The sequence below is a fragment of the Fusarium solani genome, assembly GCF_023522795.1.
Source record: "Fusarium solani strain SB1 chromosome Unknown bctg00000008, whole genome shotgun sequence".
Lineage (NCBI taxonomy): Eukaryota > Fungi > Ascomycota > Sordariomycetes > Hypocreales > Nectriaceae > Fusarium > Fusarium solani.
This window is the reverse complement of record NW_027072148.1, coordinates 1,569,611-1,591,441: the sequence shown is the minus strand read 5'-3', so window position 1 is coordinate 1,591,441 and position 21,831 is coordinate 1,569,611. Positions and strand designations below refer to the sequence as shown.

At 55.3% G+C, this 21,831-nt stretch overlaps 6 protein-coding genes across 6 annotated transcripts; 2 read left to right on the top strand and 4 right to left on the bottom strand.

Annotated features, from left to right (window-relative positions):
- Nucleotides 1–5,497: 5,497 nt before the first annotated feature.
- On the bottom strand, nt 5,498–6,343 carry MRS44_012554 (uncharacterized protein; the record flags this gene model as incomplete). Its single annotated transcript, XM_046269440.2, has 1 exon — nt 5,498–6,343. One exon carries the CDS (start codon nt 6,341–6,343, stop codon nt 5,498–5,500), a length of 846 nt encoding a protein of 281 aa, XP_046132993.2.
- Nucleotides 6,344–9,083: 2,740 nt separating this feature from the next.
- MRS44_012553 (uncharacterized protein) lies at nt 9,084–9,341 on the top strand (the record flags this gene model as incomplete). Its single annotated transcript, XM_046276114.2, has 1 exon — nt 9,084–9,341. One exon carries the CDS (start codon nt 9,084–9,086, stop codon nt 9,339–9,341), a length of 258 nt encoding a protein of 85 aa, XP_046132994.1.
- A 187-nt stretch (nt 9,342–9,528) lies between these two features.
- MRS44_012552 (uncharacterized protein) lies at nt 9,529–11,410 on the bottom strand (the record flags this gene model as incomplete). Its single annotated transcript, XM_065618833.1, has 7 exons — nt 9,529–10,331; nt 10,388–10,532; nt 10,844–10,958; nt 11,094–11,130; nt 11,195–11,223; nt 11,282–11,328; nt 11,384–11,410. The coding sequence occupies 7 exons, from the start codon at nt 11,408–11,410 to the stop codon at nt 9,529–9,531; spliced, it is 1,203 nt and encodes a 400-aa protein (XP_065474905.1).
- Nucleotides 11,411–11,590: 180 nt separating this feature from the next.
- On the top strand, nt 11,591–12,999 carry MRS44_012551 (uncharacterized protein; the record flags this gene model as incomplete). Its single annotated transcript, XM_046269442.2, has 2 exons — nt 11,591–11,883; nt 11,937–12,999. The coding sequence occupies 2 exons, from the start codon at nt 11,591–11,593 to the stop codon at nt 12,997–12,999; spliced, it is 1,356 nt and encodes a 451-aa protein (XP_046132997.2).
- Nucleotides 13,000–13,339: 340 nt separating this feature from the next.
- On the bottom strand, nt 13,340–16,667 carry MRS44_012550 (uncharacterized protein; the record flags this gene model as incomplete). Its single annotated transcript, XM_046270932.2, has 5 exons — nt 13,340–14,175; nt 14,225–14,331; nt 14,383–14,943; nt 15,002–15,117; nt 15,168–16,667. 5 exons carry the CDS (start codon nt 16,665–16,667, stop codon nt 13,340–13,342), a joined length of 3,120 nt encoding a protein of 1,039 aa, XP_046132998.2.
- An 800-nt stretch (nt 16,668–17,467) lies between these two features.
- MRS44_012549 (uncharacterized protein) lies at nt 17,468–21,447 on the bottom strand (the record flags this gene model as incomplete). Its single annotated transcript, XM_065618832.1, has 2 exons — nt 17,468–21,322; nt 21,373–21,447. The coding sequence occupies 2 exons, from the start codon at nt 21,445–21,447 to the stop codon at nt 17,468–17,470; spliced, it is 3,930 nt and encodes a 1,309-aa protein (XP_065474904.1).
- Between the last annotated feature and the right edge of the window lie 384 nt (nt 21,448–21,831).

Here is a 21,831-nt window from a genome sequence, read left to right as displayed (position 1 = left end):
GCGCGACACCGTTGAGCGAGGGCTTGGAATGCGGTTCACCGACGGCCCTCCCCGCGCCCGTGAAGGAGTGTTCGTCCCCAGGGACCGAGCCTCTCATCAAGGAATATTTTTTCTCTCTCCATTGGCCGTGTGCACTCTGTGCGCTGTGCGCCGCCTCTACGTCTTACCGCACAGGGCACCAGCTCTGGTGGCTGTCGTCGGCGATAAGCAGGGAGCGTCCGGTGCCCTCAGCGCCGTGCTAGAGCTCAGCCAGCCCAGCGGCTCGGGCAGTCATCCATGGCTTCCATTGGGACTGGAACTTTCCCCTCTCCTCTCCGCAGTGCGCGCGAAGAGCCCCGGGAGCGGGACGGCGGTCGGGATTAATTTGGACCGTCCGGGTGTTTGTTTAGCAAGGTAGCATCGTGAGTTGAGGCCGCTCTTTGGTCCATGCTCTTCCACCGCTGCGTCGGGACCAAACCCCCAGCAGGGCAGGTAGCTGGGCTGGGCTGGCAGAGGTGAGGTCGCCCTGCAATGACGATCTCCAGCATTGCCAGAGAACATGCAGCGGAGGGCGCGTTATCCGACCGCCGGTGTAGGGGGCCTCACACCTGAGCCTGCACAGCTGTGCGTCCAAGGTAAAGAGGCATAGTGCGAATGGATAGCGATTACGCTATCTGGGAGAGTAGAAGCGGAGCATCGGCGATGGTTCAATGGGTTCTATGACATCAATTGGCCGACTTGGTCAAAGCCATTACGAGTCCCATTGTGCAATGTGCAAGGGGGGTTTTAGGGTAAGTCAGGGTGATACCGCGCCGCGGTGGCTGGGAACCGGCCCTCGTCAAAGACGGAATGGAAAACGGAGAGGTTCCACGGCTCGCGAAACGGTCGGTGCAACTGTAACTGTGACTGCAACTACAGCGAAGCTCAACGCGGGGAGACGGGCGGGCACGGGCTGAGCCTAGGGGGAAACTCAATTCGCCCAACTAACAAACACAACCTGAACCAACCAACTCTGGTTAAAGTCGACCTAGGCTGGTCTCGAGACGACATTACGACGATGGAAGCAACCCTGGACGTTGCAATCGAAGGATTGGCACACCAAGAGCTGTCGGTGTGGTCTACGAGATGCCAGATTGACCAGAGATGAATGACGGTGTACCGAGACCGAGAAAAGAGGCCTGCTGCTATCGCATTTCATTACCTTGTTCATCTCACCGCGCAGGAACAGTACCCATGTGGCCATCGTCGTCGTCATGGCCCAGCTTCCGCCTCATCTTTCTCAAAACCCGCTGCAAGTCGCCCTGCCCTTTTTCGCTTCTCTCGTCCTATCAGCAGAGAGAAGAGCTGAACAACCCCGGCTAGCACAGCCCAAGCAGCTGGTTCTGTTGCGATGTGTCATTCCCGACGCCCCTCTTCCTGGGTCCCCCCAATCTGAGATCTTCGCTCGGAGATTCCAAAGATGGGCACCAGGCGCAATGTAACCCTGCGGTGGGCAGCGTAGCAATTGCCGCACGCAAGCAAAGGAAACCAGTTGGCAGTGGGTGACCTTTGATTCTCAGCGTGGGTTTTGGGGACGACCATCAGGCGCGGGAGATTATTTTCTTACTGGACCAGGTTGCAGTGGTACCTTGCAGTGAAAGCCTGTCTGACCCCCCACACAATCTATTTCTTTTGGTGTTTATGCTTAGTTGTAGGGTAGCCCTCGGTATCGCTCAAAAGCAAGGACATGTTTGAATGCTTTCTTTGTGTGTTGCTTGAGAGCGCAGGATCGGATACCGATTCTGCAAGGGCACACGGTTGGGGCATGGTTCGTCTCAGACAACGTTGGTCCTTGTTTTTCTCTGGTTGGCCGTCCACGTCAGTAGTGCTCACCTACTGGGTCCTTTTGTTGATGCGAGAAGAGAGCCCGTCATGATAGCTCGTCATCAGGCCCAACCAGGCGGCTTGGGGCTTGCTCTAGTTCCGCGTCACGGTCAACGGGTTTGCCTCTTCTGGTACACCGTCGTCTCCCCACGACCCCTATTGTCTAGGATAAGATCCATGTCGTGCCTTGTCTTGGGACCAGAGACAACAACATGTCGCAATTCGTATCTGTGGCTGGTGGTAGGTAGCCTTGTACGATAAGTCATATCCAAACACGCAACACAGACAGCCATGTCATGCTGTTTCTCCTCCAGCCCCTACCCATCTCGCCTCCTTTTTCTCCCCTTCCCCACGGTGTGTGTTTCGTCCCCTTACTTCCCATCAATTTACTGCGTACCGTAATCGGAGATCATTCTCATCACAAGAGCGAGCCACGATACACCCCTTGCGGCCCACCCTACCGGGTCGAAGAGATTGGCATGGAGATGAGATGGGCTCGAGATGGACAAATAATAGGTCGCATAGGGCCTTGCAAGCCATAAAACACTCCCCCTCCCCCCATGATTAGCCCTGTCCGTAAACCTTGAATTTTAGAATGGGAAAAGTGCGAGCAAGCATTTCCGAAACGAGGCTAGGCAGATTTGTATCCAACTACCGTAATTGTCTTGCGCGGCGCGGCTATTCAGCTGCACAAATGCGGTTCTTGCCTCTTTAGATGGTATCTCTTTTGTTTTCTCTTTTCGCATTTGCAAGGTTGACATGATTTTCATGTCTGATTGAAATTAATCTGGAAATTGAAGACAAATCTCACCTCCTTTTTTTCACTCTAGCTCTTTGGATGATTATCAGCGCCCTTTTTTATGTCTGGCGCGGCGGCGGGCGCGGGAACGGGCGGCTAACTCTGGGGCCGTGTGGCCGTTCCCGCGCGTGCTTTTGCTTTTTGGCCTTGTCACAGAACGGAGAACCTTGTGAGTTTTTTTTTTCGCGAGCCGTTTAGTTTTTCTTTTGGTACTGCTATTTCGGATTTGCCCCGAGCGTTTTTAATACTGGGAAATTTTCTTATCTCCCTCATGGGGCAGACGCCGTCGTCGCACCGGTGGTCGGGAGAAACGGGCACTAAACAAGACTCGACGTGGGATTTTGACAGCTTGCGCGGGAGGTTTTGAACGAAAAAAGAGATGGGGGGACAAAAGGGTCGGTAGCGTGGGATAATGGTTAGCACGGGGGGTCTGATGACGCCTTACAGAGGACGCGGGATGCCAAAAGGTCTGGGCTGAGGTGAACCCAACCCGTTGAGATCCATGGTCATGGATGAACATGAGTTCGCAGGAGGAGAACTGTGCGCTTGCGGACACTATACCGCAGGACATGGACATTTTGTCAAGCCACGGCAAGGGATGAGATGAGAGAGTGCTCGTTGTCTGGTTGTTTCAATAGTTTGCGATTTGAGTTTCAATTCACGTGAAGTCTATTTCAGCTGATCAAACAGGGGGTGGAGGTACTTTGATGCTGAATGGTAGAGCAAATCTGCTGAGTATTCCTCCGTATTACAGAGTAGTTGCCCAACCACCACCACCGCCACTTCAGGTCCCATGAACCGTCAGCTTGGGTCGAAATGATGTGTAGCACCCCTTCCCACGCTGCTGGGTCACCACCCTGTTCCATACCGCTTCCGAAAGTCAAAGCTAGAGGATGGGTGAGCCGCTTCTCCCCCTCGTTCGTGGGATATATCCCGTAAATCTGGGCGCCTGTAATCATCCCGTGCCCCTAAGATCCAGCCTCCCTTGAGTTGGCTCGTGGACGAACCCGACCTGTGGCGATGGCGTCGTCTGGTGCCGCTGCAATTCGATCGATAAAGCAAGACAGAGCCAGACTTGGGAAAACAACAAAAAAGCAAAAAAGGGGGAACCACGGGTGTGCTAGGCAGCGCCAGCGAACCCAGCAGGATGGATTGCAGAGTCTGAGCGTACTGCAAATCCCATCCTGGGGGATTATTTGGTTTTTCCTTGGGTAGGATGGAGATTTTCCCCCAGCTCCGTGGTTGCATCTCTTACACACAGACGTTGGCCGGGTTGTCGTCCCCCTTCCCCCTCCCTCCGTGGCGCTGAGAGGCCACCCTGAGCCACAGAGGACGGCCCCTAGGGGAACGGTTCGTCCCTCCAGAGCGGCACGAGGCGCACGGCAGACGGAGGATGGAGGGGGGCGGACCACGCCGGGGGCCCTGCTTGGGCTGGCTGCCTCTGCCTCTCACGGCGCCGTCTCTGGTTGCACCTAATCTCCCAGGCCGACGGAGCGGAGAGGGGGAGATCGATCGCTGAGAGGGCGACACTACTGTAACCACACAGACCTTATCCACGGCCCGACGAGACGGACGGCTCGCCCACTTGTTCGTTTGTTCAACTACTCGGATCGTTTTACTCGGAGGAGCAGGTACGCACAGGCATTCTGACGTTGTCATGCACCCAGGACTCAGCTGCCGTGTGCATTGCGATACGTACTTCATTCTCGACGTGCACCAATCTTATCAACCACCGGCCAAGAAATACCCGGTGGGTCGCCCCCAAAGATGATAGATCTCATCGCTCAGACGCGGCGCAGTGTTTCATAGAGAGATCCGTCCAAGACTCGTCCGTGCTCGCTCCGTTTGAAAGACAAACAGCAGGAAACCATCACCAGCTGAAAAAAACTGACTGGAAAGGTGGGTTCAAACCCCTCCTCCACCATCGACGGGTTGCTGCTGGATCTGGCAGCGGCTTTGACAGAGCAAAGAGGGCTGCCTTGGATGATGCATCTCGAGTGCCATCTCATCCCATCGCTCAAATCGGCTGCGAGATCTCTCTCGAGTACGTCCCCTGCCCCGCATCTCATCGACGATCATGGGTCACCACCAACCAACCAACCCACATTCAAGATCCCCTCTCCGAAAAGAGACGGCAAGACACAAGAATGACGAGTCGCGTCGAGGAAAGGACCTGCCACCGCATGTGACGAGGGAGTGCGTTTGCGAATCTCTCCCCCAACCCACACGTGCCCTCAACGCAAGCAAGCAAGCGAACACACGGCACAAAAAGAAACAACAGGTGAAAAAAACTGAGTGTCTCTGATGCACACCATAGCCCACCCAGAGACATGGATGCGCCATCTCCTTCCCTTTGCACCACCACAAACGAGACGGACAAAAGGTCGAATCGCGATTCAAACACCCCAAGTCATGGCTGATTGCCCCCGGTCCATGGATGAAGCACCTCTAGGGGAAAAATCAGAGGCCAATAAAAAGACAAAGAAGCCTTCTCGTCTCTTCTCTCATCCTCATCAACCGCGACCAACGGGGGAACTAATGCTGCTGCTAAATTCTGCTACAGTCACTACTGCTCAGCTCTTTTCCCTCTATCACTTCTCACATTCCCAGGAGATGCTTGGGGGGGATTGAGCAAGGAGGGGCGTATGTCTTTTGCTCAAACGAAAAGAAGACGAGGAATCGAGGATCAGGCATGCTGCGATGGTGGCTTCCACGCACTCCTGTGATGCGATGCGATGACCCGATTCAGGTTTTATTCCCAGCGGCTCGACATCGACAGCGTGTCAGCCAATTGACCGAGACAGGATGGAAATCCTGAAAAGCCTCATCTTCTGCTTTCCCATGTCATAGGGACCTTTACGCGGTCTTGGCAGGGCGAAAGTGCGGCACGGTTTGGACGGGCAGGGCGATGGACCATGACCATGGGGCGATAAAAGCCCAACTCTCACGATAGGACCGCAGCGCTTGACCCAACTCCATGGTAACGATCCCAGGCAGAGGCGACACAGCCTCAGGGATGATGTGCAACGCTCTCTTGTCTCTGTGAGCGCTCATCTTTTCCCCGTCACAGCGGAAGGCGGATGATATCCCATCCGGCCTGTCCCAAAGGGTCCAGCCGCTCACCGAAAAGGTACCCCTGGTCTCTTTGCAAGATGCGCATCCTCGTTTGTGAGATGCGACAGAGAGAGAAAGCCGGGCCGCTCCTGGGACATGGGAGGGAGTGCCCGAAAAGCGTCGGTGTCGTCCATCCTTACCAGACCTTGCTTGCTTCCCGACGTCGATGTGATGCAAGATGAAGGTTCTTGGACGTCGGGCGACCAAGTGCGGGACGCAAGGGGTTGATGGTGTGTACCAGGGCCGGAATAGGCCATGTGCAGACGGGCAAGCCACGGGAAGGGAAGGGAAGAGAGAGGAAGACAAGGAGAAGATGCAGACTCCCTCCGTCGTCTCGGCTCGGTCACGGATTGAGACTCCGATGGTCTCTGTCAGATCTCTTGTTGGTCTTGGTGGTTTGTCGTTTGCTTTCTTTTTCGGTTCCAACGCTGCGGCGGCCGATGGGTGCTGTGGCTTCGCGCCAAACAGAGCCACTGGTGCCTCTCCCCAAGACCGGATGCAAGATTCGATTGTGGAGGTGCGTTTTTGGAGCTTGTGGGAGACGTCGGCCCCATCGAGCCAGGGTCTGAGCAGGTGTCGAGGTGACATCGTGCCCACCGAGAGAATGTCGTCCCCGCCCTCTCGAGGGTCACTCGGTCCCCTGCGTCTACGTCTGCACCTACTATTCAACCCAGCCCAGCCCAGCCCAGTCCAGCCTGGGTAGGCATAGGCGTGCCCCGGGCCGCGCCTCACCTCGACTCGACGCACCGCACCGCACCGCACACACGCCGAGGCTGTGATGCGAGCCGCGATAATGCGATATGCGATATCTCCTCTTGTCTCTTTTGAAATCGCATGGTTCAAACACCTCGATTCTCACGACCCTGGTCTTGTTCCGCCCATCTCGTCGGGATCAGAGTAGGATAGAGTGGAAGCCCAACGTCCTCCTCGCTTGTCCCCTTCGGCCTTCCTCTTCCAGCCTCGAATACCCCGTCAACAGGATCGCAGGGCAAGGTCTTGTGCCCCTGGAATCTCCAGCTCCAGGGGGAGGGCCGGCAATGGCCAGGAACCTGAACAGCCGTTGTCCTCGCCCGAGCACTCGGGATCCGGGGAGTTCTGGCGGAGGGAGGCCGGCCGCTGACTTTGGGCCTGAGCTATCAATATTTCGGCTCGTCCCGTCTCCCAATTCGCAAGCTCTGCCTCTTGCGATCCGGTGTGGTGCCCCTTTGGGGGCCTGACCATCCGGTGACAGCATCCTTTGCCGAAAGTCTGTCGGCTATTCTTGGGAATGGGGAACTGGGACCGTTCAACGTCCCGGTTGATTACTTACTTCTCGTCCCTAGCCCTACTCTATGCGAAGAATTGCAACTGTGAGTGATCATGCTCTCTCGCTTGGCCATGCTCGATCATGGATGCTCGGCGCTACCTCACATCACATCGATCGGGAGCGAGCGCCCTCCATCACAAGGCCGTGATATCCCAGCACGCATTCCTCTTGAGGGAACCTGAACCGCTGATCCAACCATGCTCACAGTGGGACCCTCCATCTCTCCTCCTTCAACCTCTGCCGGATGAGTTCCTGGTTGATGCTCACAGAGTCAGGCCAGGTCAAGGGCAGGCGAGAATTCCGCACTGGAGCATGGGGACTACATGCCTTGCTCCTCGCTCGTGCTCGTACAGGACAGAGGACGACGCACGACGCTCAACGACATGCAGGTCCTTCACTCAACATTGCCGGGATTGCTTGGGCCAAGCGGACAGTTCTAGAGCAGAGAGTCGTCGAAGTCGGCGCTTACCTGCCATGCCGTTTGCGTCATGGATCGCATCAACGGCGCAGAAAAGTTTCTCGCCGCCTACGTGCAGCCCCTGAGACGGGCCTCTCCTTGGGCCTGAGGGCGAGCTCTTCAGCTGCCAGCCCCCTTTACTGGCTGGGGTGACCTTGCTGCGGGACTTGAAGACGAGCTCTGCGATAGTTTGCGGCTCTTGGACTGAAGCTGGCGGACGAAAACGTCTTGGTCGAGGGACACGTATAAGCAGAGACGGGGCAAGAGAGGTTGGGGATATCCATCGTCTCCTCTACTCTGGTCTGTGCTGTGCGTTACACTGACGTCCAGCTCAGCAAGGGCACTCGGACCCGAGAGAGGGCTTTCACTCCGATTTCTCTTCTTTACATGATGGATGTGAATGGACTGATTCTCGTCATGGCTCACGAGTCGGGGCCTCAAGGGGGCATGTGCGTCCCCGTGCGGCAAAGACCCTGGGGCTAGCAGGAGCTGAAGCTGGAGGAGGCGGGAATTGTGTCAAGCCGGGTCCTGGTCTAGAAGAAAAAGAGGGGAAGTCCAATTCGGAGAAAAATTCTACGGCCGTTTTTTCAAAGTCCTGGGGTATATCGCGTGGCAGGGTAAGGGGCGGCTACGATGCGGATGTAACGGGTTCGTCTGGTGTAGCAGAAAAGGGCGAGCAAGCGGAGAAGATCGGAAGAGACTCAGGCAATCTGTGGTGTGACTCTGCTGGGCGTCGGGATTTTGAGGAGCAGTGAAGAGGGGGGGGTGTTAAGAGTCAAGTGGTCTATAGGTGAATCTGGATCTCAGGGGTTGCTTGCTCTCGGCTGGAGAAGGAAAAAGCTGGGGTTTTTTTCAACTGACGTGGTTGATGTGTAATGCGTTGTCTGTAAGTGCTTGGTCATGATGGCGATGGGGCTGGATGAGGGCTTAGACAGTGTAAGCCACGGTGAGTTATTGAAAGAAGATAGGGTCTTGGGGACTGTGTAATATGTTGTCGAATGTCTGATATTGTCTAGAAGAGCCAATGGCAAAAAACAACCGAGTTTTGGCTGGTTTTTATTTCATTGATATCATGAGTTGTCGTGGTCATGATTGTTTGTGGGGGTGGGGCTATAGGGTAGTTGGTTCGAGTTCGGGTTGGAATAGCATCATGACTGACACTCGATCACTGGGATAGGAGATGGACAGTGATTTGGTGCTTGATTATGGGTAATGGTTATTCATATATATGTGTGTCTAGTTTGTGTTGTTTCGTATTCATTAAGGCTGCTATCGAGAACGTCAATTCCCAGCTGACATTTACACCATGTCTGACAAGCTGTCTTCATCCATGGTGTAACCAACATGACGATGCAAACGCGCAAGATGAATTGCCGAAAAGAGACAATAGAAATACCGAAGGTATCACCAATATCTGAATCACATCCAACAAGCCCTATACCTTTCCGAAGAACAGCTCTCCTCCCCTGACTCGAGATATCATCAATCATCTACACCACACATATCTATCCCACCACACCCAGCAGCAAACCCGACAAACAGAACAACAACAGACAAACACTGCCATGTGCACCCTTATCTACCGCAAGTACGACTGCACAAAGTGCCAGCGCCGCGTCCGAGACGACAAGTGGATCGAAGAGTGCGAGCGAGTCAGGGCCGGCCGCAAGGGCACATGCGAGGCCAAGTTTGAGCACGAGACGAGCTACGTCCCCGCCGACGAGTGCATCGTCTGCGAGATGGAGAGGAGAAAGAGGGAGGAGGAGGAGGAGAGGCAGGCTGAGAAGGATGCCATGGAGCAGTCCGGATGCAGTACGAGCTGAGGGGATGGGCTACTTGATGAATGAATGATGAGATTGTAGTGACTTATGAGCGTTGTAATCGTCCCGAGAACGGCCAGTTCTTCTTCCAGTCTATATCTAATGAAGCGACATTTCAGTTGACCAAACCCATGCCATATTGTACAGACCTCCCAACGCCATACCATGGATACCAAACCATACCATATCCTTAAACCCATCGCGGCAAGTAATACTTGACATTCTCATACACCAAAAACGTCACCCATGTCGCAGGCATAACCCTCACGACCCCGGGCATCAACCCGCGGTAGAACCCCCTCAGCCCGTCCTCTTTCCAGATCCTCACCACGACGCCCCTGATGCCCCGTCCGAACCTCTCGTCAGCCTCGTAGTTCTGCAGCCGGCTCCGAAGCACCTGGTAAGGGTACGTCACGGCGCCGGCGACGAGCTTCGCCGCGCTCGACAGGACGACCGTCGCCTCGGGCGTCATGGGAGCGTCCCTGGGGATGCCGTGCCTCTCCTGTCGCCGCGCGTAGTACCACCGCTTTGCCGGCTCGTACACGGCGAACTGCACCGCCCCGTGCGACACGCCTATCAGCGAGACGCCCAGTCCTCGGTACAGGCCTCGGATGCCCTCGGTGCTGAGGATGGAGCGGGCGCCCGAGATCATGGAAGGGTATGCGCCATGTGCGCCGCGGTCAGAGGATACCATGCGTGTCTTGAGGACCCAGACGGGGTTCGTCAGGGCCGACGTCGATGCGCCGGCCAAGGCGCTCGCGATAAAGTAGTCTCCCGCCGAGGGGTGACCGCCGGGTCGGCTGTGCCAGGCGGCGAGGGCGCGCTCGAAGCGCGACTTGAAGAAGAAGAAGGAGGCCCAGCTGGAAGCATTCCCGACGAGGTTGGGCGTCAGACCGCGGTAGAGAGAGGCGAGGGGTCTGGGGTTAGACGTCAAGGAGCGGAGGAGCGAGACTGTCGTAGGGCGAACGGCAGAAGACGCAGAGCTGCGGTAGACTGAAGAGAGTTTGTTAGTTACAAATATTCATGTATGTACAAGGGAAGGGCCTTACTTTGCATGCGAGTCTTGACAATGTCGAGAGGATGCACTACCAACGTCGCGACGGTGCCGGCACTGAGGCCGGCGATGGACTCGATGGCCGCGGGGGAGAGACCCGCATGGTTGAGGTCGGGCATATAGTAGGGGACAAGTTTAATCTACAAGAGACTGTCACATTTTATGAACAAGACCAAAAGAGAGAGAGCGTTGTTGTTGAAGATGGCAAGTTTTTGATACTAGACGTGGTTGACATAATCTTTTTTTTTCTGCGGTCCGGAGCGGAGCTATCACGGAAGCTATGCCGAGCTTCGACGTCACAAGGCGCCTTGTTTCGGCTTCATGAACCAAGACGCCGATTAACAAGAAGAACTTGGAAGTAAAAGAATTAAGAGTGGTTTTTCTTTCTCTCTTCTCGTCCTGGACTTCTCGGGTCCTTCTCTCAGCATGATACATGGATTTCATTTCGTACAATCAACCCCTCTTCCCCCTCCCAAGCATGCGTCGGATTTCCCGGCCATCGATTATACACGACATAACCCCAACGCCCGTGAATGCTGGTGGTTTGCTGCTTCAGACCCTTTCTTCTTTAAAAGATAATGTACAATGTAAGGTTTGTTTATGGTGTTTGCTCTGCGCTTAGGAGAGAGGGGAGAGGAGGCTGGTCGGGATATGTTAGCTGGATATTCAGATATCAACGGTTCGTGGGGATTTGGGCATACCGGATGACTGAGGGTCGAGGCTCGCTGCGGGTGTAGCCTATCGAGGGGTGTTAGTCTTGTCGTCGAGATGAATGTAGTTCGTTATTCGAGCGTCTTCGTACCGAGGTAGAGGATCAGAGGAAGGTAGCCACTGGAGGACAAGTCAGTCATATTGAACATTGCAAGTTACCATAGAAGGATCAACGTACTAGTGAATGGCGACGCGAGAAATGTCAATGAGCTTGGCAATGCGCTCCTGCACAACTCCATTAGCGATCCATTCATACCCATACTCTCGAGCTATCGCATACCTTGGACTCTTCGGAGAGGGCAAACATCTTGAAAGCGGACTATAGTCGAAACGAAGAGTAGAAACCTGAAGGAAGCGGGGACGAGATAAATCTCCAATGGGCGCAGGGAAATCGTTTAAAGACGCTCGAGGCTGATGGATCGCAAAGCGGCGGGCGTTGGATTGACGTTCTCTCCCTCTCCAAAAATTTCGGCCGGGTCCTGGAAAAATGTTCCACCTCCGAACTTCCTTCGGACAGGGCGGGTCAACTTCGGCAAGCCACACCTTGAAAACCTTTGCCTCGCTGTGGCTTGTGGCTGGTGACAAGGCTGATGCCAACCTCTGGCCAAAATTTCCCCCAGAGGAAAGCTCCCCAGGATTAGAGGTGACACCAAGCTTCACCACCATCATCAAAAACTCTGGATTTTCTTGCTTTTGCGCTCTTTTATCCAGGGATTATACGAATCGCGAAGGAGTAAGCTCCTCGTTACAAACCGTCATCATGGCGCAAAATAGGCATTGGTAAGTCCCCCAGTCGCAAGGCTTCACAGTCTTCGAGCTAACACGCGCTCCAGGGAGCAGGACAAGGAGGCGACCGTCTACATCGGCAACATCGACGAGCGCGCGACGTCGGCCATGGTGTACGAGATCATGCTCCAGATGGGACCCATCCACAACATCCACATGCCGCGCGACCGCGTCACCCAGACGCACCAGGGTTTCGGCTTCGTCGAGTTCCGCACGCCCACCGACGCAGAGTACGCGGCCAACGTCATGAACGGCGTCAAGCTGTACGGAAAGTCGCTGCGCGTCAACAAGGCCAGCGCCGACAAGCAGCGCGCTGCAGAGGTCGGCGCCGAGCTGTTTGTCGGAAACCTGGATCCCATGGTGGACGAGAAGATCCTCTATGACACGTTTAGCCGCTTCGGTCCGCTGCTGAGCTTGCCCAAGGTCGCGAGGGAGGAGTCGGGTGCTAGCAAGGGATTTGGTTTTGTCAGCTTTGCCGACTTTGAGAGCAGTGATGCTGCTATATCGAACCTGCACGGCCAGTATATCCTGAGCAAGGAGGTGTCAGTGCAATACGCCTTCAAGAAGGATGGAAAGGGAGAGAGACACGGTGACGAGGCCGAGCGAGAGTTGGCCGCCCAGGCCAAGAAGCGCAACATTGTCCCCGAAGCTCAGCCCGTTCCTCAAGCGTTCCTTCAACCACCACCTGCCGCAGCTCCCGCGCCCCCAGCTGGCTTCGATCCGACTTCGATGGGTAGGATGCCTATGGGTGCTCCTCCACAGGGCATGCCTGGTGGCTTCGCTCCTCCGCAGCGCGGTCCATCACCGTACAACGCTGGTGCTGTCCCACCTCCGGGAGCACCTCCTCGCGGCTCAGGCCCTCTACCCCCAGCGCCGTCCGGTCTACCTGCTCGGCCGCCTCAATCACAAGCCGGATTCACCAACCCGGCCGACTTCCACCCCGGCAGCTTCCGACCTCCCTCAGGATCTCCCGCGCCCCAAGGATACCCGGCCGCTCCTCCGCCCGGTTTTCAACCTCCTCCACAAGGTGCCCCTGGCGCTCCGGGTGCTCCTCCTCCAGGCTTCATGCCTCCCCCTGGCTTCCAGCCGCCTCCTGGATTCCGTCGGTGAACACACTTCTCTCCACAAACCTCACAAGCAATCTCTCTTGCATAATATTCTCTCATCTGAGCTTTAAAGACTCGTCCGAGTCGTAGACTCCATTGACCAGACCGTTGTTACGGTCAAACAAACGACCTCGCGTCGTACATCTAATTACCCCTTAAACCACCAAAAGGAAGAGACCATGGACTTCCATGGTCAGGTATCGTACAGACCTCCTTAAAAAGACCCCTCCCCCGAATTGGTATACAAATCATCAAAATGAATTCCTTCCTCTCTTAAAAAATGCGGCCATATACCATGCTCCAACGCCGGATTTTGAACCTCCTCTTCTTACCCCCCTCCCTATTCAGCAACGCCCTGAAAATGCCTGTCCTGCCTCCATCGTCGCCTTTTCCCATTCTCGAGCCGCTTCCTCATGCTGGCCCTGAACCTCGTACGACTGCGCGAGCATGCCGTCTGCGACACTCTGCCATAGGACGTTGCCGCTGCGATGCGCCTGCTTGGCTGCCGCCAGCGCGCTCTTGAGAGCCTGCTCGCCAATGACGTTCTCGAACAGCCGGTTTCGCATGATGGCAAGCGTCACGGCGGCGCCCAGCACATTGTTAGTGGACTTGGACCCGCCCATGGCGGCTTGAATGTGTTGCTTCTGTTGGTTGAGCTGCTGCGGAGGATCCGTGGTGACGGCAGCCATGACGTTGTGCCAAGCCGTGCGGAGATCGACATTGTGATGGCTAGAGCAAAGGGGCTGCAGCTGCTCCATCAAGTCAAGGGTCTCTTGGTCATCCCGCTGCGAGTGGTGCTGCATAATCCAAAGTCTGTTGAGCCCGGCAAGCATGGCCAGCTCTCGATGCGCCGCCTTGACGCCGGTCCCGCGCTGAGCAATGTCGAACGAAGGGGCTCGGAAGATGTCGAGGGCGGTCTGGAGGTCTCCTGTGCCCTGGTGATAGACACCAGATAGATAGATGGCTAGTAGCCTGAGGATGCCCTGCGTGGATGGAGTAATAAGAGTCTCGAGCTTGACGATGAATTGTTTCACCTTGTCCCATTGGCAGTGACTAGCTGTAAACAGACCGAGCAAGATGTTGAGGTATGCTTGGGCCTCCGTGCGCCATTCGCGTTGTTGAATGGCCTCTTGTAGTGACACAGAAGGACCATAGCGAATTCCGGCAGTAGTGTTGTCCCCTGTCAAGATTAGCGCCCGCTCATTGCTTTCAACGTGAATGTCACGTACAAGAATCGAGAATCTTCAGGCCCTCTCGCCAGAAATCGGAGGCGGGTCGACGAACATGTTGAGATTGAGATGTCTTGTGCAAGTTCGCCAAACCGCTGAAGGTGAAACTGACTACTAGTTAGCCATACACAAGCAGGACTGTCCAAGGATCAACTTACACAAGAGAAGTCAGCTCAATCTTGGTCATGAACGACATCACCAAGTAATCCACAGGCCCAGCATCTCCATCTCCGTGACGGATAATGGCGGCCGTATCGCTGCTGATGGTGTGCGCCGTCGAGGGCTGCTTCTTGACGGGGATGAGAAAGTCCGACTTCACGTTATGCCAGTCGCCGCACTCGTCTAGTCGATTCTGCACCGCCCGCATCTTCTGGGTCGTCACATCTGGGCTCTGATGGTTGATGCTCGAGGCGAGGTCGAGGAGCAACATGAGCATGTCGAGCTGCATGATGTGAACCGACGGGTCGAACTGGAACTTGGCCGCCTGGGCGATGCACTGCTGCACCTTTTCGATGTTGCCATCTTTGGATGCCTTGAGGAGAGTGAGCCCTTCGAGGAGCGAAGCGAAGGCACTGATGGCATTGTCGCCGCGCGAGTTGGCCAGGACCTGGATGGAGCGGATGTTTTCGAGGGCACTGGCGTCAGCGGTCTGGCCGACTTCCATGTAGAACGAATTCTTCAGTAGCCTGAATGCATACGCCCAGTGTACGTGCTTGTATCTGAAGAACTATTTAGTACCGAAGATTAGAAAATGGGTGGCTATCTGAGACAACTCACGTCTCGCAGTCCGCGATATGACGATCGACGGCAGTTAGGGCAGCCTTGTGGGTTCGCTGGAATAATAGCTTCAACTGGATATACTGCATACAATACTTGAGATCAGACATGCGGTGCTGTCACATCGGTTAGTGGTGCCAAGTTGGGACGTTGAGGCTGTACTCACCTTTTCACACAGTGAGATACCCTTGGCGAGCGCTGTCTCAGCCTCCATCAAATTCTCCGTCTCTTCTAACAGTACAGCAGCGTATCGTAGTCGCATCCTCGCCTCTTGACGGGGGGATAGCCGACCGCCCTGTAATGATGCCTCCAAACATGCCAGGCCCGTGGATATCAGTTTCTGGTACTCCTCTACGTGGGTATCATTCAGAGACATGGCGACATCGTGGACGGAAGCGCGAGCCTTGTCGAAGCACTCCTCGGCCACCGCCACCATGATGTGGACAGTTTCAGGCGGCCGAGCCTTTGGTGTGGTGGCTGGCGACTTCTTGGTGAGGCTTGGAGAGCGTGCAGTCAGAGCCGGGGAGTTGCCAACGGATGAAAGAGGGCTGGGTTTTATTCGAGGTGTGGCAGCGCCGGGTCTTTGTTGGTGTGTTTGAGGTTGTGGTTGAGGCGGAGGGAGATGTTGAGACTGTGGACTTCCCAGCATCACTTCCATGGGTGTCACAGTGATAGTGTCCTGTTGCGGCGGCTGAGCTTTTGGGGGCTCATGTCTTGAAGAGCTCTGTAGGTTTCCCATCGTGACTGGAGGGAGAGGTGGTAGTTGTTGAATATCCTGCAAATTCACATAGTGCATTTGCTGTGGTTCAGGTTGGGGAGGTCGGTGATGCTGCACAGGCTGGGGAGTAGGCTCAGGAGCAGCATCTTGGACAGGTCGCTGGGTAGTTTGTTGTGGCTGCTGCTGAAAAGACTGAGGTGGTGGCTGTTGAACGGGTTGCTGCCGCTGCTGTTGTATTTGTGGCTGAGATTGCTTTCGAGCAGGTTGCGGCGACGGCTGGGAGACGGGTATATGAGCCTGCTGCTGGACATGGGTCTGTCGCTGTTGCTGGTGCTGATATTGCTGGCGCTGTTGCTGCTGCTGTTGTTGCAGATGTTGTTGCTGTTGCTGCGTGTACTGCTGGGTCTGCTGTTGGGGTTGCGGCAATCGATATCCTTGGCTCTGGGGAACTGATGGTGTCCTCTGTCGCGGTGAAGGAACCTGGCTCTGTTGCTGAAAGCGCTGCTGCTGCGGCGAAGCGACAGGCCGCTGATACATCTGCTGATGATGCGGCTGCTGAAATTGTTGCTGAAACATCATTCCCTGACCCCCAGGCGACTGTTGCTGCTGTTGTTGCCACACATTAGGCGGAGGGGTATACTGCGCGGCAGCTGCTTGCATCTGATGCCCTCCAAACGCCTGGTTGTTGGTCTCATATCCCTGATACGCCGCCGTGGGCATCCCCCCAAACTGCGCCATCTGCTGCTGGGCGTGTGTCGGCATATATGACTGCTGCCCCTGCTGCTGTTGCTGAGGCATCGAGTAGAACTGCTGCTGTTGTTGTGGACTCGAAAACTGTTGATATCCGCCGCCGCCGCCGACGTATGACGGAGATGAATTCATGCCCTGTGTCGGCAGCGGCTGCTGCTGGCCCTGCTGGCCCTGACCGTGATAGGGCCTGTAGCTCATGGCCTCTCGCTCTCCGTGATGCAGAGTTGTCCTCGTCTCTCAGCATCCGATATATGTCTCGTCGTCGCGGGGCGCAGGCCGGCGCGATTCTGCTTCATGACATGGCGCTCTCTCGCTCCTACTTGGTTCCTCTCTGCTCCTTCGGGCTCCCGCTCCCGGTTTCTCGTGCGTGCGTGCGTCGCCTCGATTCGTCGGACCGTGTCGGCTTGCGATTCGCGACTCGATTTCGTTCGATCTCTTGGCCTCGTGTCTCGTCGACTTTGAATGTGGTTGGTTTTCGGGCGTGAAGGACGGGAAACACGAGTGCGACGGGTTGGATCCCGTCGTGTCGCGGGGCATCCTGATTGGTCGGATTTCAATGGCAGCTGGGGAGACTATTTTAGACTATGCATAGGTACGGACTTGAGTTGTGACCTCAGCCTCAACATCAGGGGTACCTTTCTCTTCATCTCAACAAAGGAAAATGCAAACTTCAATTCTATCATCTCAAATTTACATTTAAATCTCATTGTACAGGTACTCAAACATTGGCTGAAAGATACGTTGTTATTATGCCGTCAAACATGAATGTTACTTTTCATCAAGAACCCCCAAATGCAAACAAAACCAACAAAATCAAGGCCCATGCTCGTTTCTATACTATCTTGAAAATCTTCAAGATATTCGATAACGTCCCCAGCGCCAGGGCATGCAACATCCCCATCGGGTATTAGAATAAAACAGAAGAAAAGAAACGCGCAAACTCCACCAATGTCTTGCCTTGCTCATCCATCATAAGCATATTTCCATCCAGAGCGCGCTCAACCCATGCAGACCCATTCAGCGAATACACACCACCGTGCTGTGCGATCTGCCAGCACGAGGCCTCTCCATACACCCTTCTCTGAACACTTGATGATTGTCTCCCAGGTGCCGCCGTCGCTAGCGGTCCCGCCGCCCGAGAGACTTCCGCTTCCAACATGAATGCCCCTACGATCCTCCTTTCTCATAAGGCGCAGGATCTTTCCTCCAGGCGTCTGAATCGCGAGCTTAGCAGGCTTCTTCCCAGCCACAGTTCCCGTAGCTGAGCTTGGAGTCGAGCCACTAGCACTCGAGGCGTTGATGCTCAGCGCGGAACCAGGTCGGGCAAATGGGACGGGGCTTGTGCCTCCTGGGTTTGATGAGGGCGTCAGGGCAGATCCATTCGATAGCGAGCTTGGATGTTGTCTGATGGCAAACACAAACGTGTTGTTCAGTGCCAGTCGTTGACATTGTGGCTGAACCACGTAGATGTCGTGTCGTTGCGCATGGGGAGTAGGATGCCTCGTGACAAACTCGTAAGGCGGATTTTCACCCGTGTGAACGATGGGCAACGCGAACGCCATCGGGTGCGGGATGTCCTTGATGCTGTGCATCAATCCTCGCTTGCCCGCGTAGATCTTCAGAGTACCCTGTCCCTCGTCTCCTGGTAGCAGGGCCTTGATGGTATATCGCTTGATTCCGTTGAACCACTCTGCCTGAGCCAGAGCCCTCTTCTTGACAATGTCGCCGCTCTCAAACACATCTCCGTCAGAGTCTCGCGAGTAACCTCGCACCTCCACCTCAGCTGCGACTTCGACATCAGATGGAACATTGAACTTGATATGCACCATTTCCAAGTCCTCGATTCGGGTCAGAGCTGTGTTATAGTCGACCATCTCGATCTCGTTGCGGAAGAAGGGCGCGCACGCACACGGCAAGTTGAGAAGTGTCTCATGCGCAACCGGGGGAACGATGTGCTGCTGGCTGTGATGCTCGGGAATGTGAGTCCAGCAGATCTCGAGTGGCCTGGTAAGGAACCACCAAGAGTCAGCCGAGCTGTTGCTGGCGCTCGAGTAAAGACCTCGCCGGGGATATGAAGGGCTGGCGATGCAGCAATCGATCATACGCCATTCGTTGTCCACCATGACAGCGTTCCACCAATGGTTGGGTCGAGGCATAATGTTGATCTCAGACACCTCTCCAGGAGTCTTGAGATAGCCTCGCACGACCTCACAGTGAATGCCAACGGCAGAACACATTTCCATAACCAAAACAGCATACTCCTCAGCACACCCTCTCTTGGCTTGGATCACCCGCCGTGTATCGATTTCTCCTTCGAAATCTTCCTCCCAGCAGATCCTTTCAGATACCCATGTGAAGATGGCCCGTAGGCGCTGTACGTCGCTTCGATATGGGCGGCAGACGTAAGTGGTAGCCAGCTGGATAGCCGTTATGGCAGGAGGAAGGCCGCTAATGAAGCGTGAGTTCTTGTCGACCTGAGATAGGTTGATGGCTCCATAATTGATGGGCTCGGGAACCGGCTCTCCATCTACGCCTTCGTCTCCCTCGACACTCTCGTAGAGCTCATCGACAGGGTTCAGAGCCGGGTGGTCCATCATTTGGCATCGTTCTCGACGCTCAGTCAACTCTATTGTGCTGAGCGAGTTCGAACGGTTCACATCACGACGGACCTGGACCCAATCGACACCACCAGACAAGCCCATTTCAGTTGCAATGTCTCTGCTAGAAGGCGTGCTGCCCAAACCACCCATGGGAGAGGATCCTGGTGGCATCGAACGGGCAAAGGGGGATGACTTTGGAGAGTCGATGCCCATTCCACCTGACACAAGTCCACCTCGACTGCTGGCGACGCCGGTCTTTGCAGTATCCAAAATCTTGCGGAAGATATTCCTCTTGGGAGGTTTCGGCTGGACAAGTCCTCCAAGTCCCAAGGCAGGATCGTCATGGAAGCCAACCTGAGTCTGCGGCCGTTGCAATTGCTGAGCAGGGGCGTTACTGGCATGACTGCTGTGGTAAGTGACTCCAGTAAAGGGTGAGTCGGGTCTATCATTGTCCGGCTCTCTCAGTCCCAAAGCACTCTGGGCACGGTTCCCGGACCTAGCAAGACTTCCCGCGCTGGTTGAGCTGAAGGCGCCTGCTGAGGCTCCACTCCACAGAGTCCTGGAACTGCTCTGGGTGGAAGAACTGCTATTGCTCTGGTTTCCGGAGGAGGCGTTGGTCGAATTCGTCTTGGTTGTTAGGGTACGGGCAACGCCTCGACCGATCTCATAGGCTGACTTGCGAGCTCTCAACTTTCGAGGTGGATCGGCAGACCGTCCCATCGACGACTTGGGCCGTTCAAAAGGCACATTCTTAGGGGGCGGCGGAGGCGGAAGGTCGTCGATATCGTCCTCTACTCTCGAACTTTGGCGGTGCAGCTGTTGAAACTGTTTCTCCATGCGCTCGACGTAGCTGCTGAGTTTCTCATCACGGGAGCCGCTCTGATAGGACACCTCCTGTGAAGATTCTCCGCTCCACGTTTCATAGCCTTCGTCTTGTTGCGCTATACCCATTGATGTTCTAGGTCTGGAACGTTCTTGCGTCTTCCTGCTAGAACGCTGAGTTGAAACCATGTCGAATTGTTCCGGGGACCAGGGGTCGTGATTTGGCTCTGGGGAGCCGCGATCTCCAGGCCTTCTCGAGTTACCTTCAAGGACACCCAATTGCTCTATTACTCCATCCATAGCCTCTCTGAGGGGCGAGGGGGTCATTCCCCCTGCGGGTGATGGCGGAGCGGGAGACATAGCGCCAGGTGTGTACGCCCTATAGGACCTATCGTCAAAGGAATTCCGCGACCTATGACTCATGTTGGGAGGTGGTGGTCTGTAGGAATTATTCGAGTTTTGCCTTGAGCCAGCAAAGTGGTTATATGAGGCATTAGATCCATGGCGAGACATTTCAAGAGAAGTCCTCTGAAGATCCTTCGACCCAGCCCGCGTCATTTGCCTATGAGGAGGCGGTGCTGGAGGGGGCGGAGAGTTATCCCGTCCTTGACTTTGATAGCTGGAAATTCGATGGAAGGATGGGACGGGTGATGGACCTCTGGAGCTACCGTAGCCATGGCTATGATGCATCGGAGGAGCAGGAGAGGGACCTCTTGCGCCATAGCCATGAGGAGGCGCAGGCGAAGGGCCTCTTGAGTGGTAGCCGTGCATTGGATTTGGTGACGGAGCTCGTGAACCGTAGCCGTGTGATGGTGCAGGAGAAGGGGCTCTGGGGTCGTATCCACGAGGAGGCGCAGGAGATGGGCCTCGTGAATGATATCCACGAGGAGGAGCAGGGGATGGAGCTCTTGGATCGTAACCGTGAGGAGGAGCGGGAGATGGAGCTCTTGGATCGTAACCGCGGGGAGGAGCAGGCGATGGGGCCCTCTGATCGTATCCATGAGGGGGGGCAGGCGATGGTCCTCGTGAATGGTAACCTTGAGGAGGAGGAACAGGCGATGGATCCCTCCCAACCTCGTGCGTGCTATGTGCGAAAGAAGCACCTGAATCTTGTCGTACTCGGGGTTTGGGAGTCTCTTTGAAGACCTCGGGCTGCTTCGCGCTGGTGTAGTGAGGAGCCTTGGCGTATGCCTCGAATGGCTTTCGAAACGTCCTCGACTTGGTGGGCGCGTTGCTTGGGGATGTGCTTGCTGGCGAAGGGACAGACTTGGTGGTTGGCCTGAATTCGGAGGGGAGGAGCTCGACAAAGTTGGATGGGAACGATCCGACGGTTCTTCGATCTCGATATAATCTGCCCACCCACCATGAACCGTCACCAGCATTCAAGCATTCTATCAGATCACCCTCGATGAATCCCAGATCGCGTTTCGACTGTGGCGTAATGTCAGCGGCAGATTGATCGAGAGTTAAATGGCACAAACCTCTCCTCCCCAAGAGTAAACAGCTCGACACCAGCATGGAAACCGCGTCGGCAACGGTGGTGGAGCCGGCGGCATCGTGAAAGAATGAAGGACTAGAGATGAGGCCAAGAGCTAGACAGGATACAAGGCGCAAAGGCTTGTCTCGAAGGATCGAGGCGCGTCAGAGGTGAAGCTTTACAGGGCGACAGACACAGGCATGTCAAACAAAGCTGGTCCAGACACACAAACTGCTAAGACACCAAAAAAAGAGTGGGAAACAATGAGCGTCGATGTGGACAGGGTCTCGCGGTGACCGAGGACGGCGAGGAATTTGAAGCAGCTGCAAGCGTCGTCGCGAACCGATGGGAGGAATGCAGCGACGAGACAATGGCCTTGTGATGAAGCGCCAGTTAGGATGGGATGAGAGACAGAAAATACAGAAGCGTCGGGTGGTGGGAAGAAATGATAGATGGGATGAGG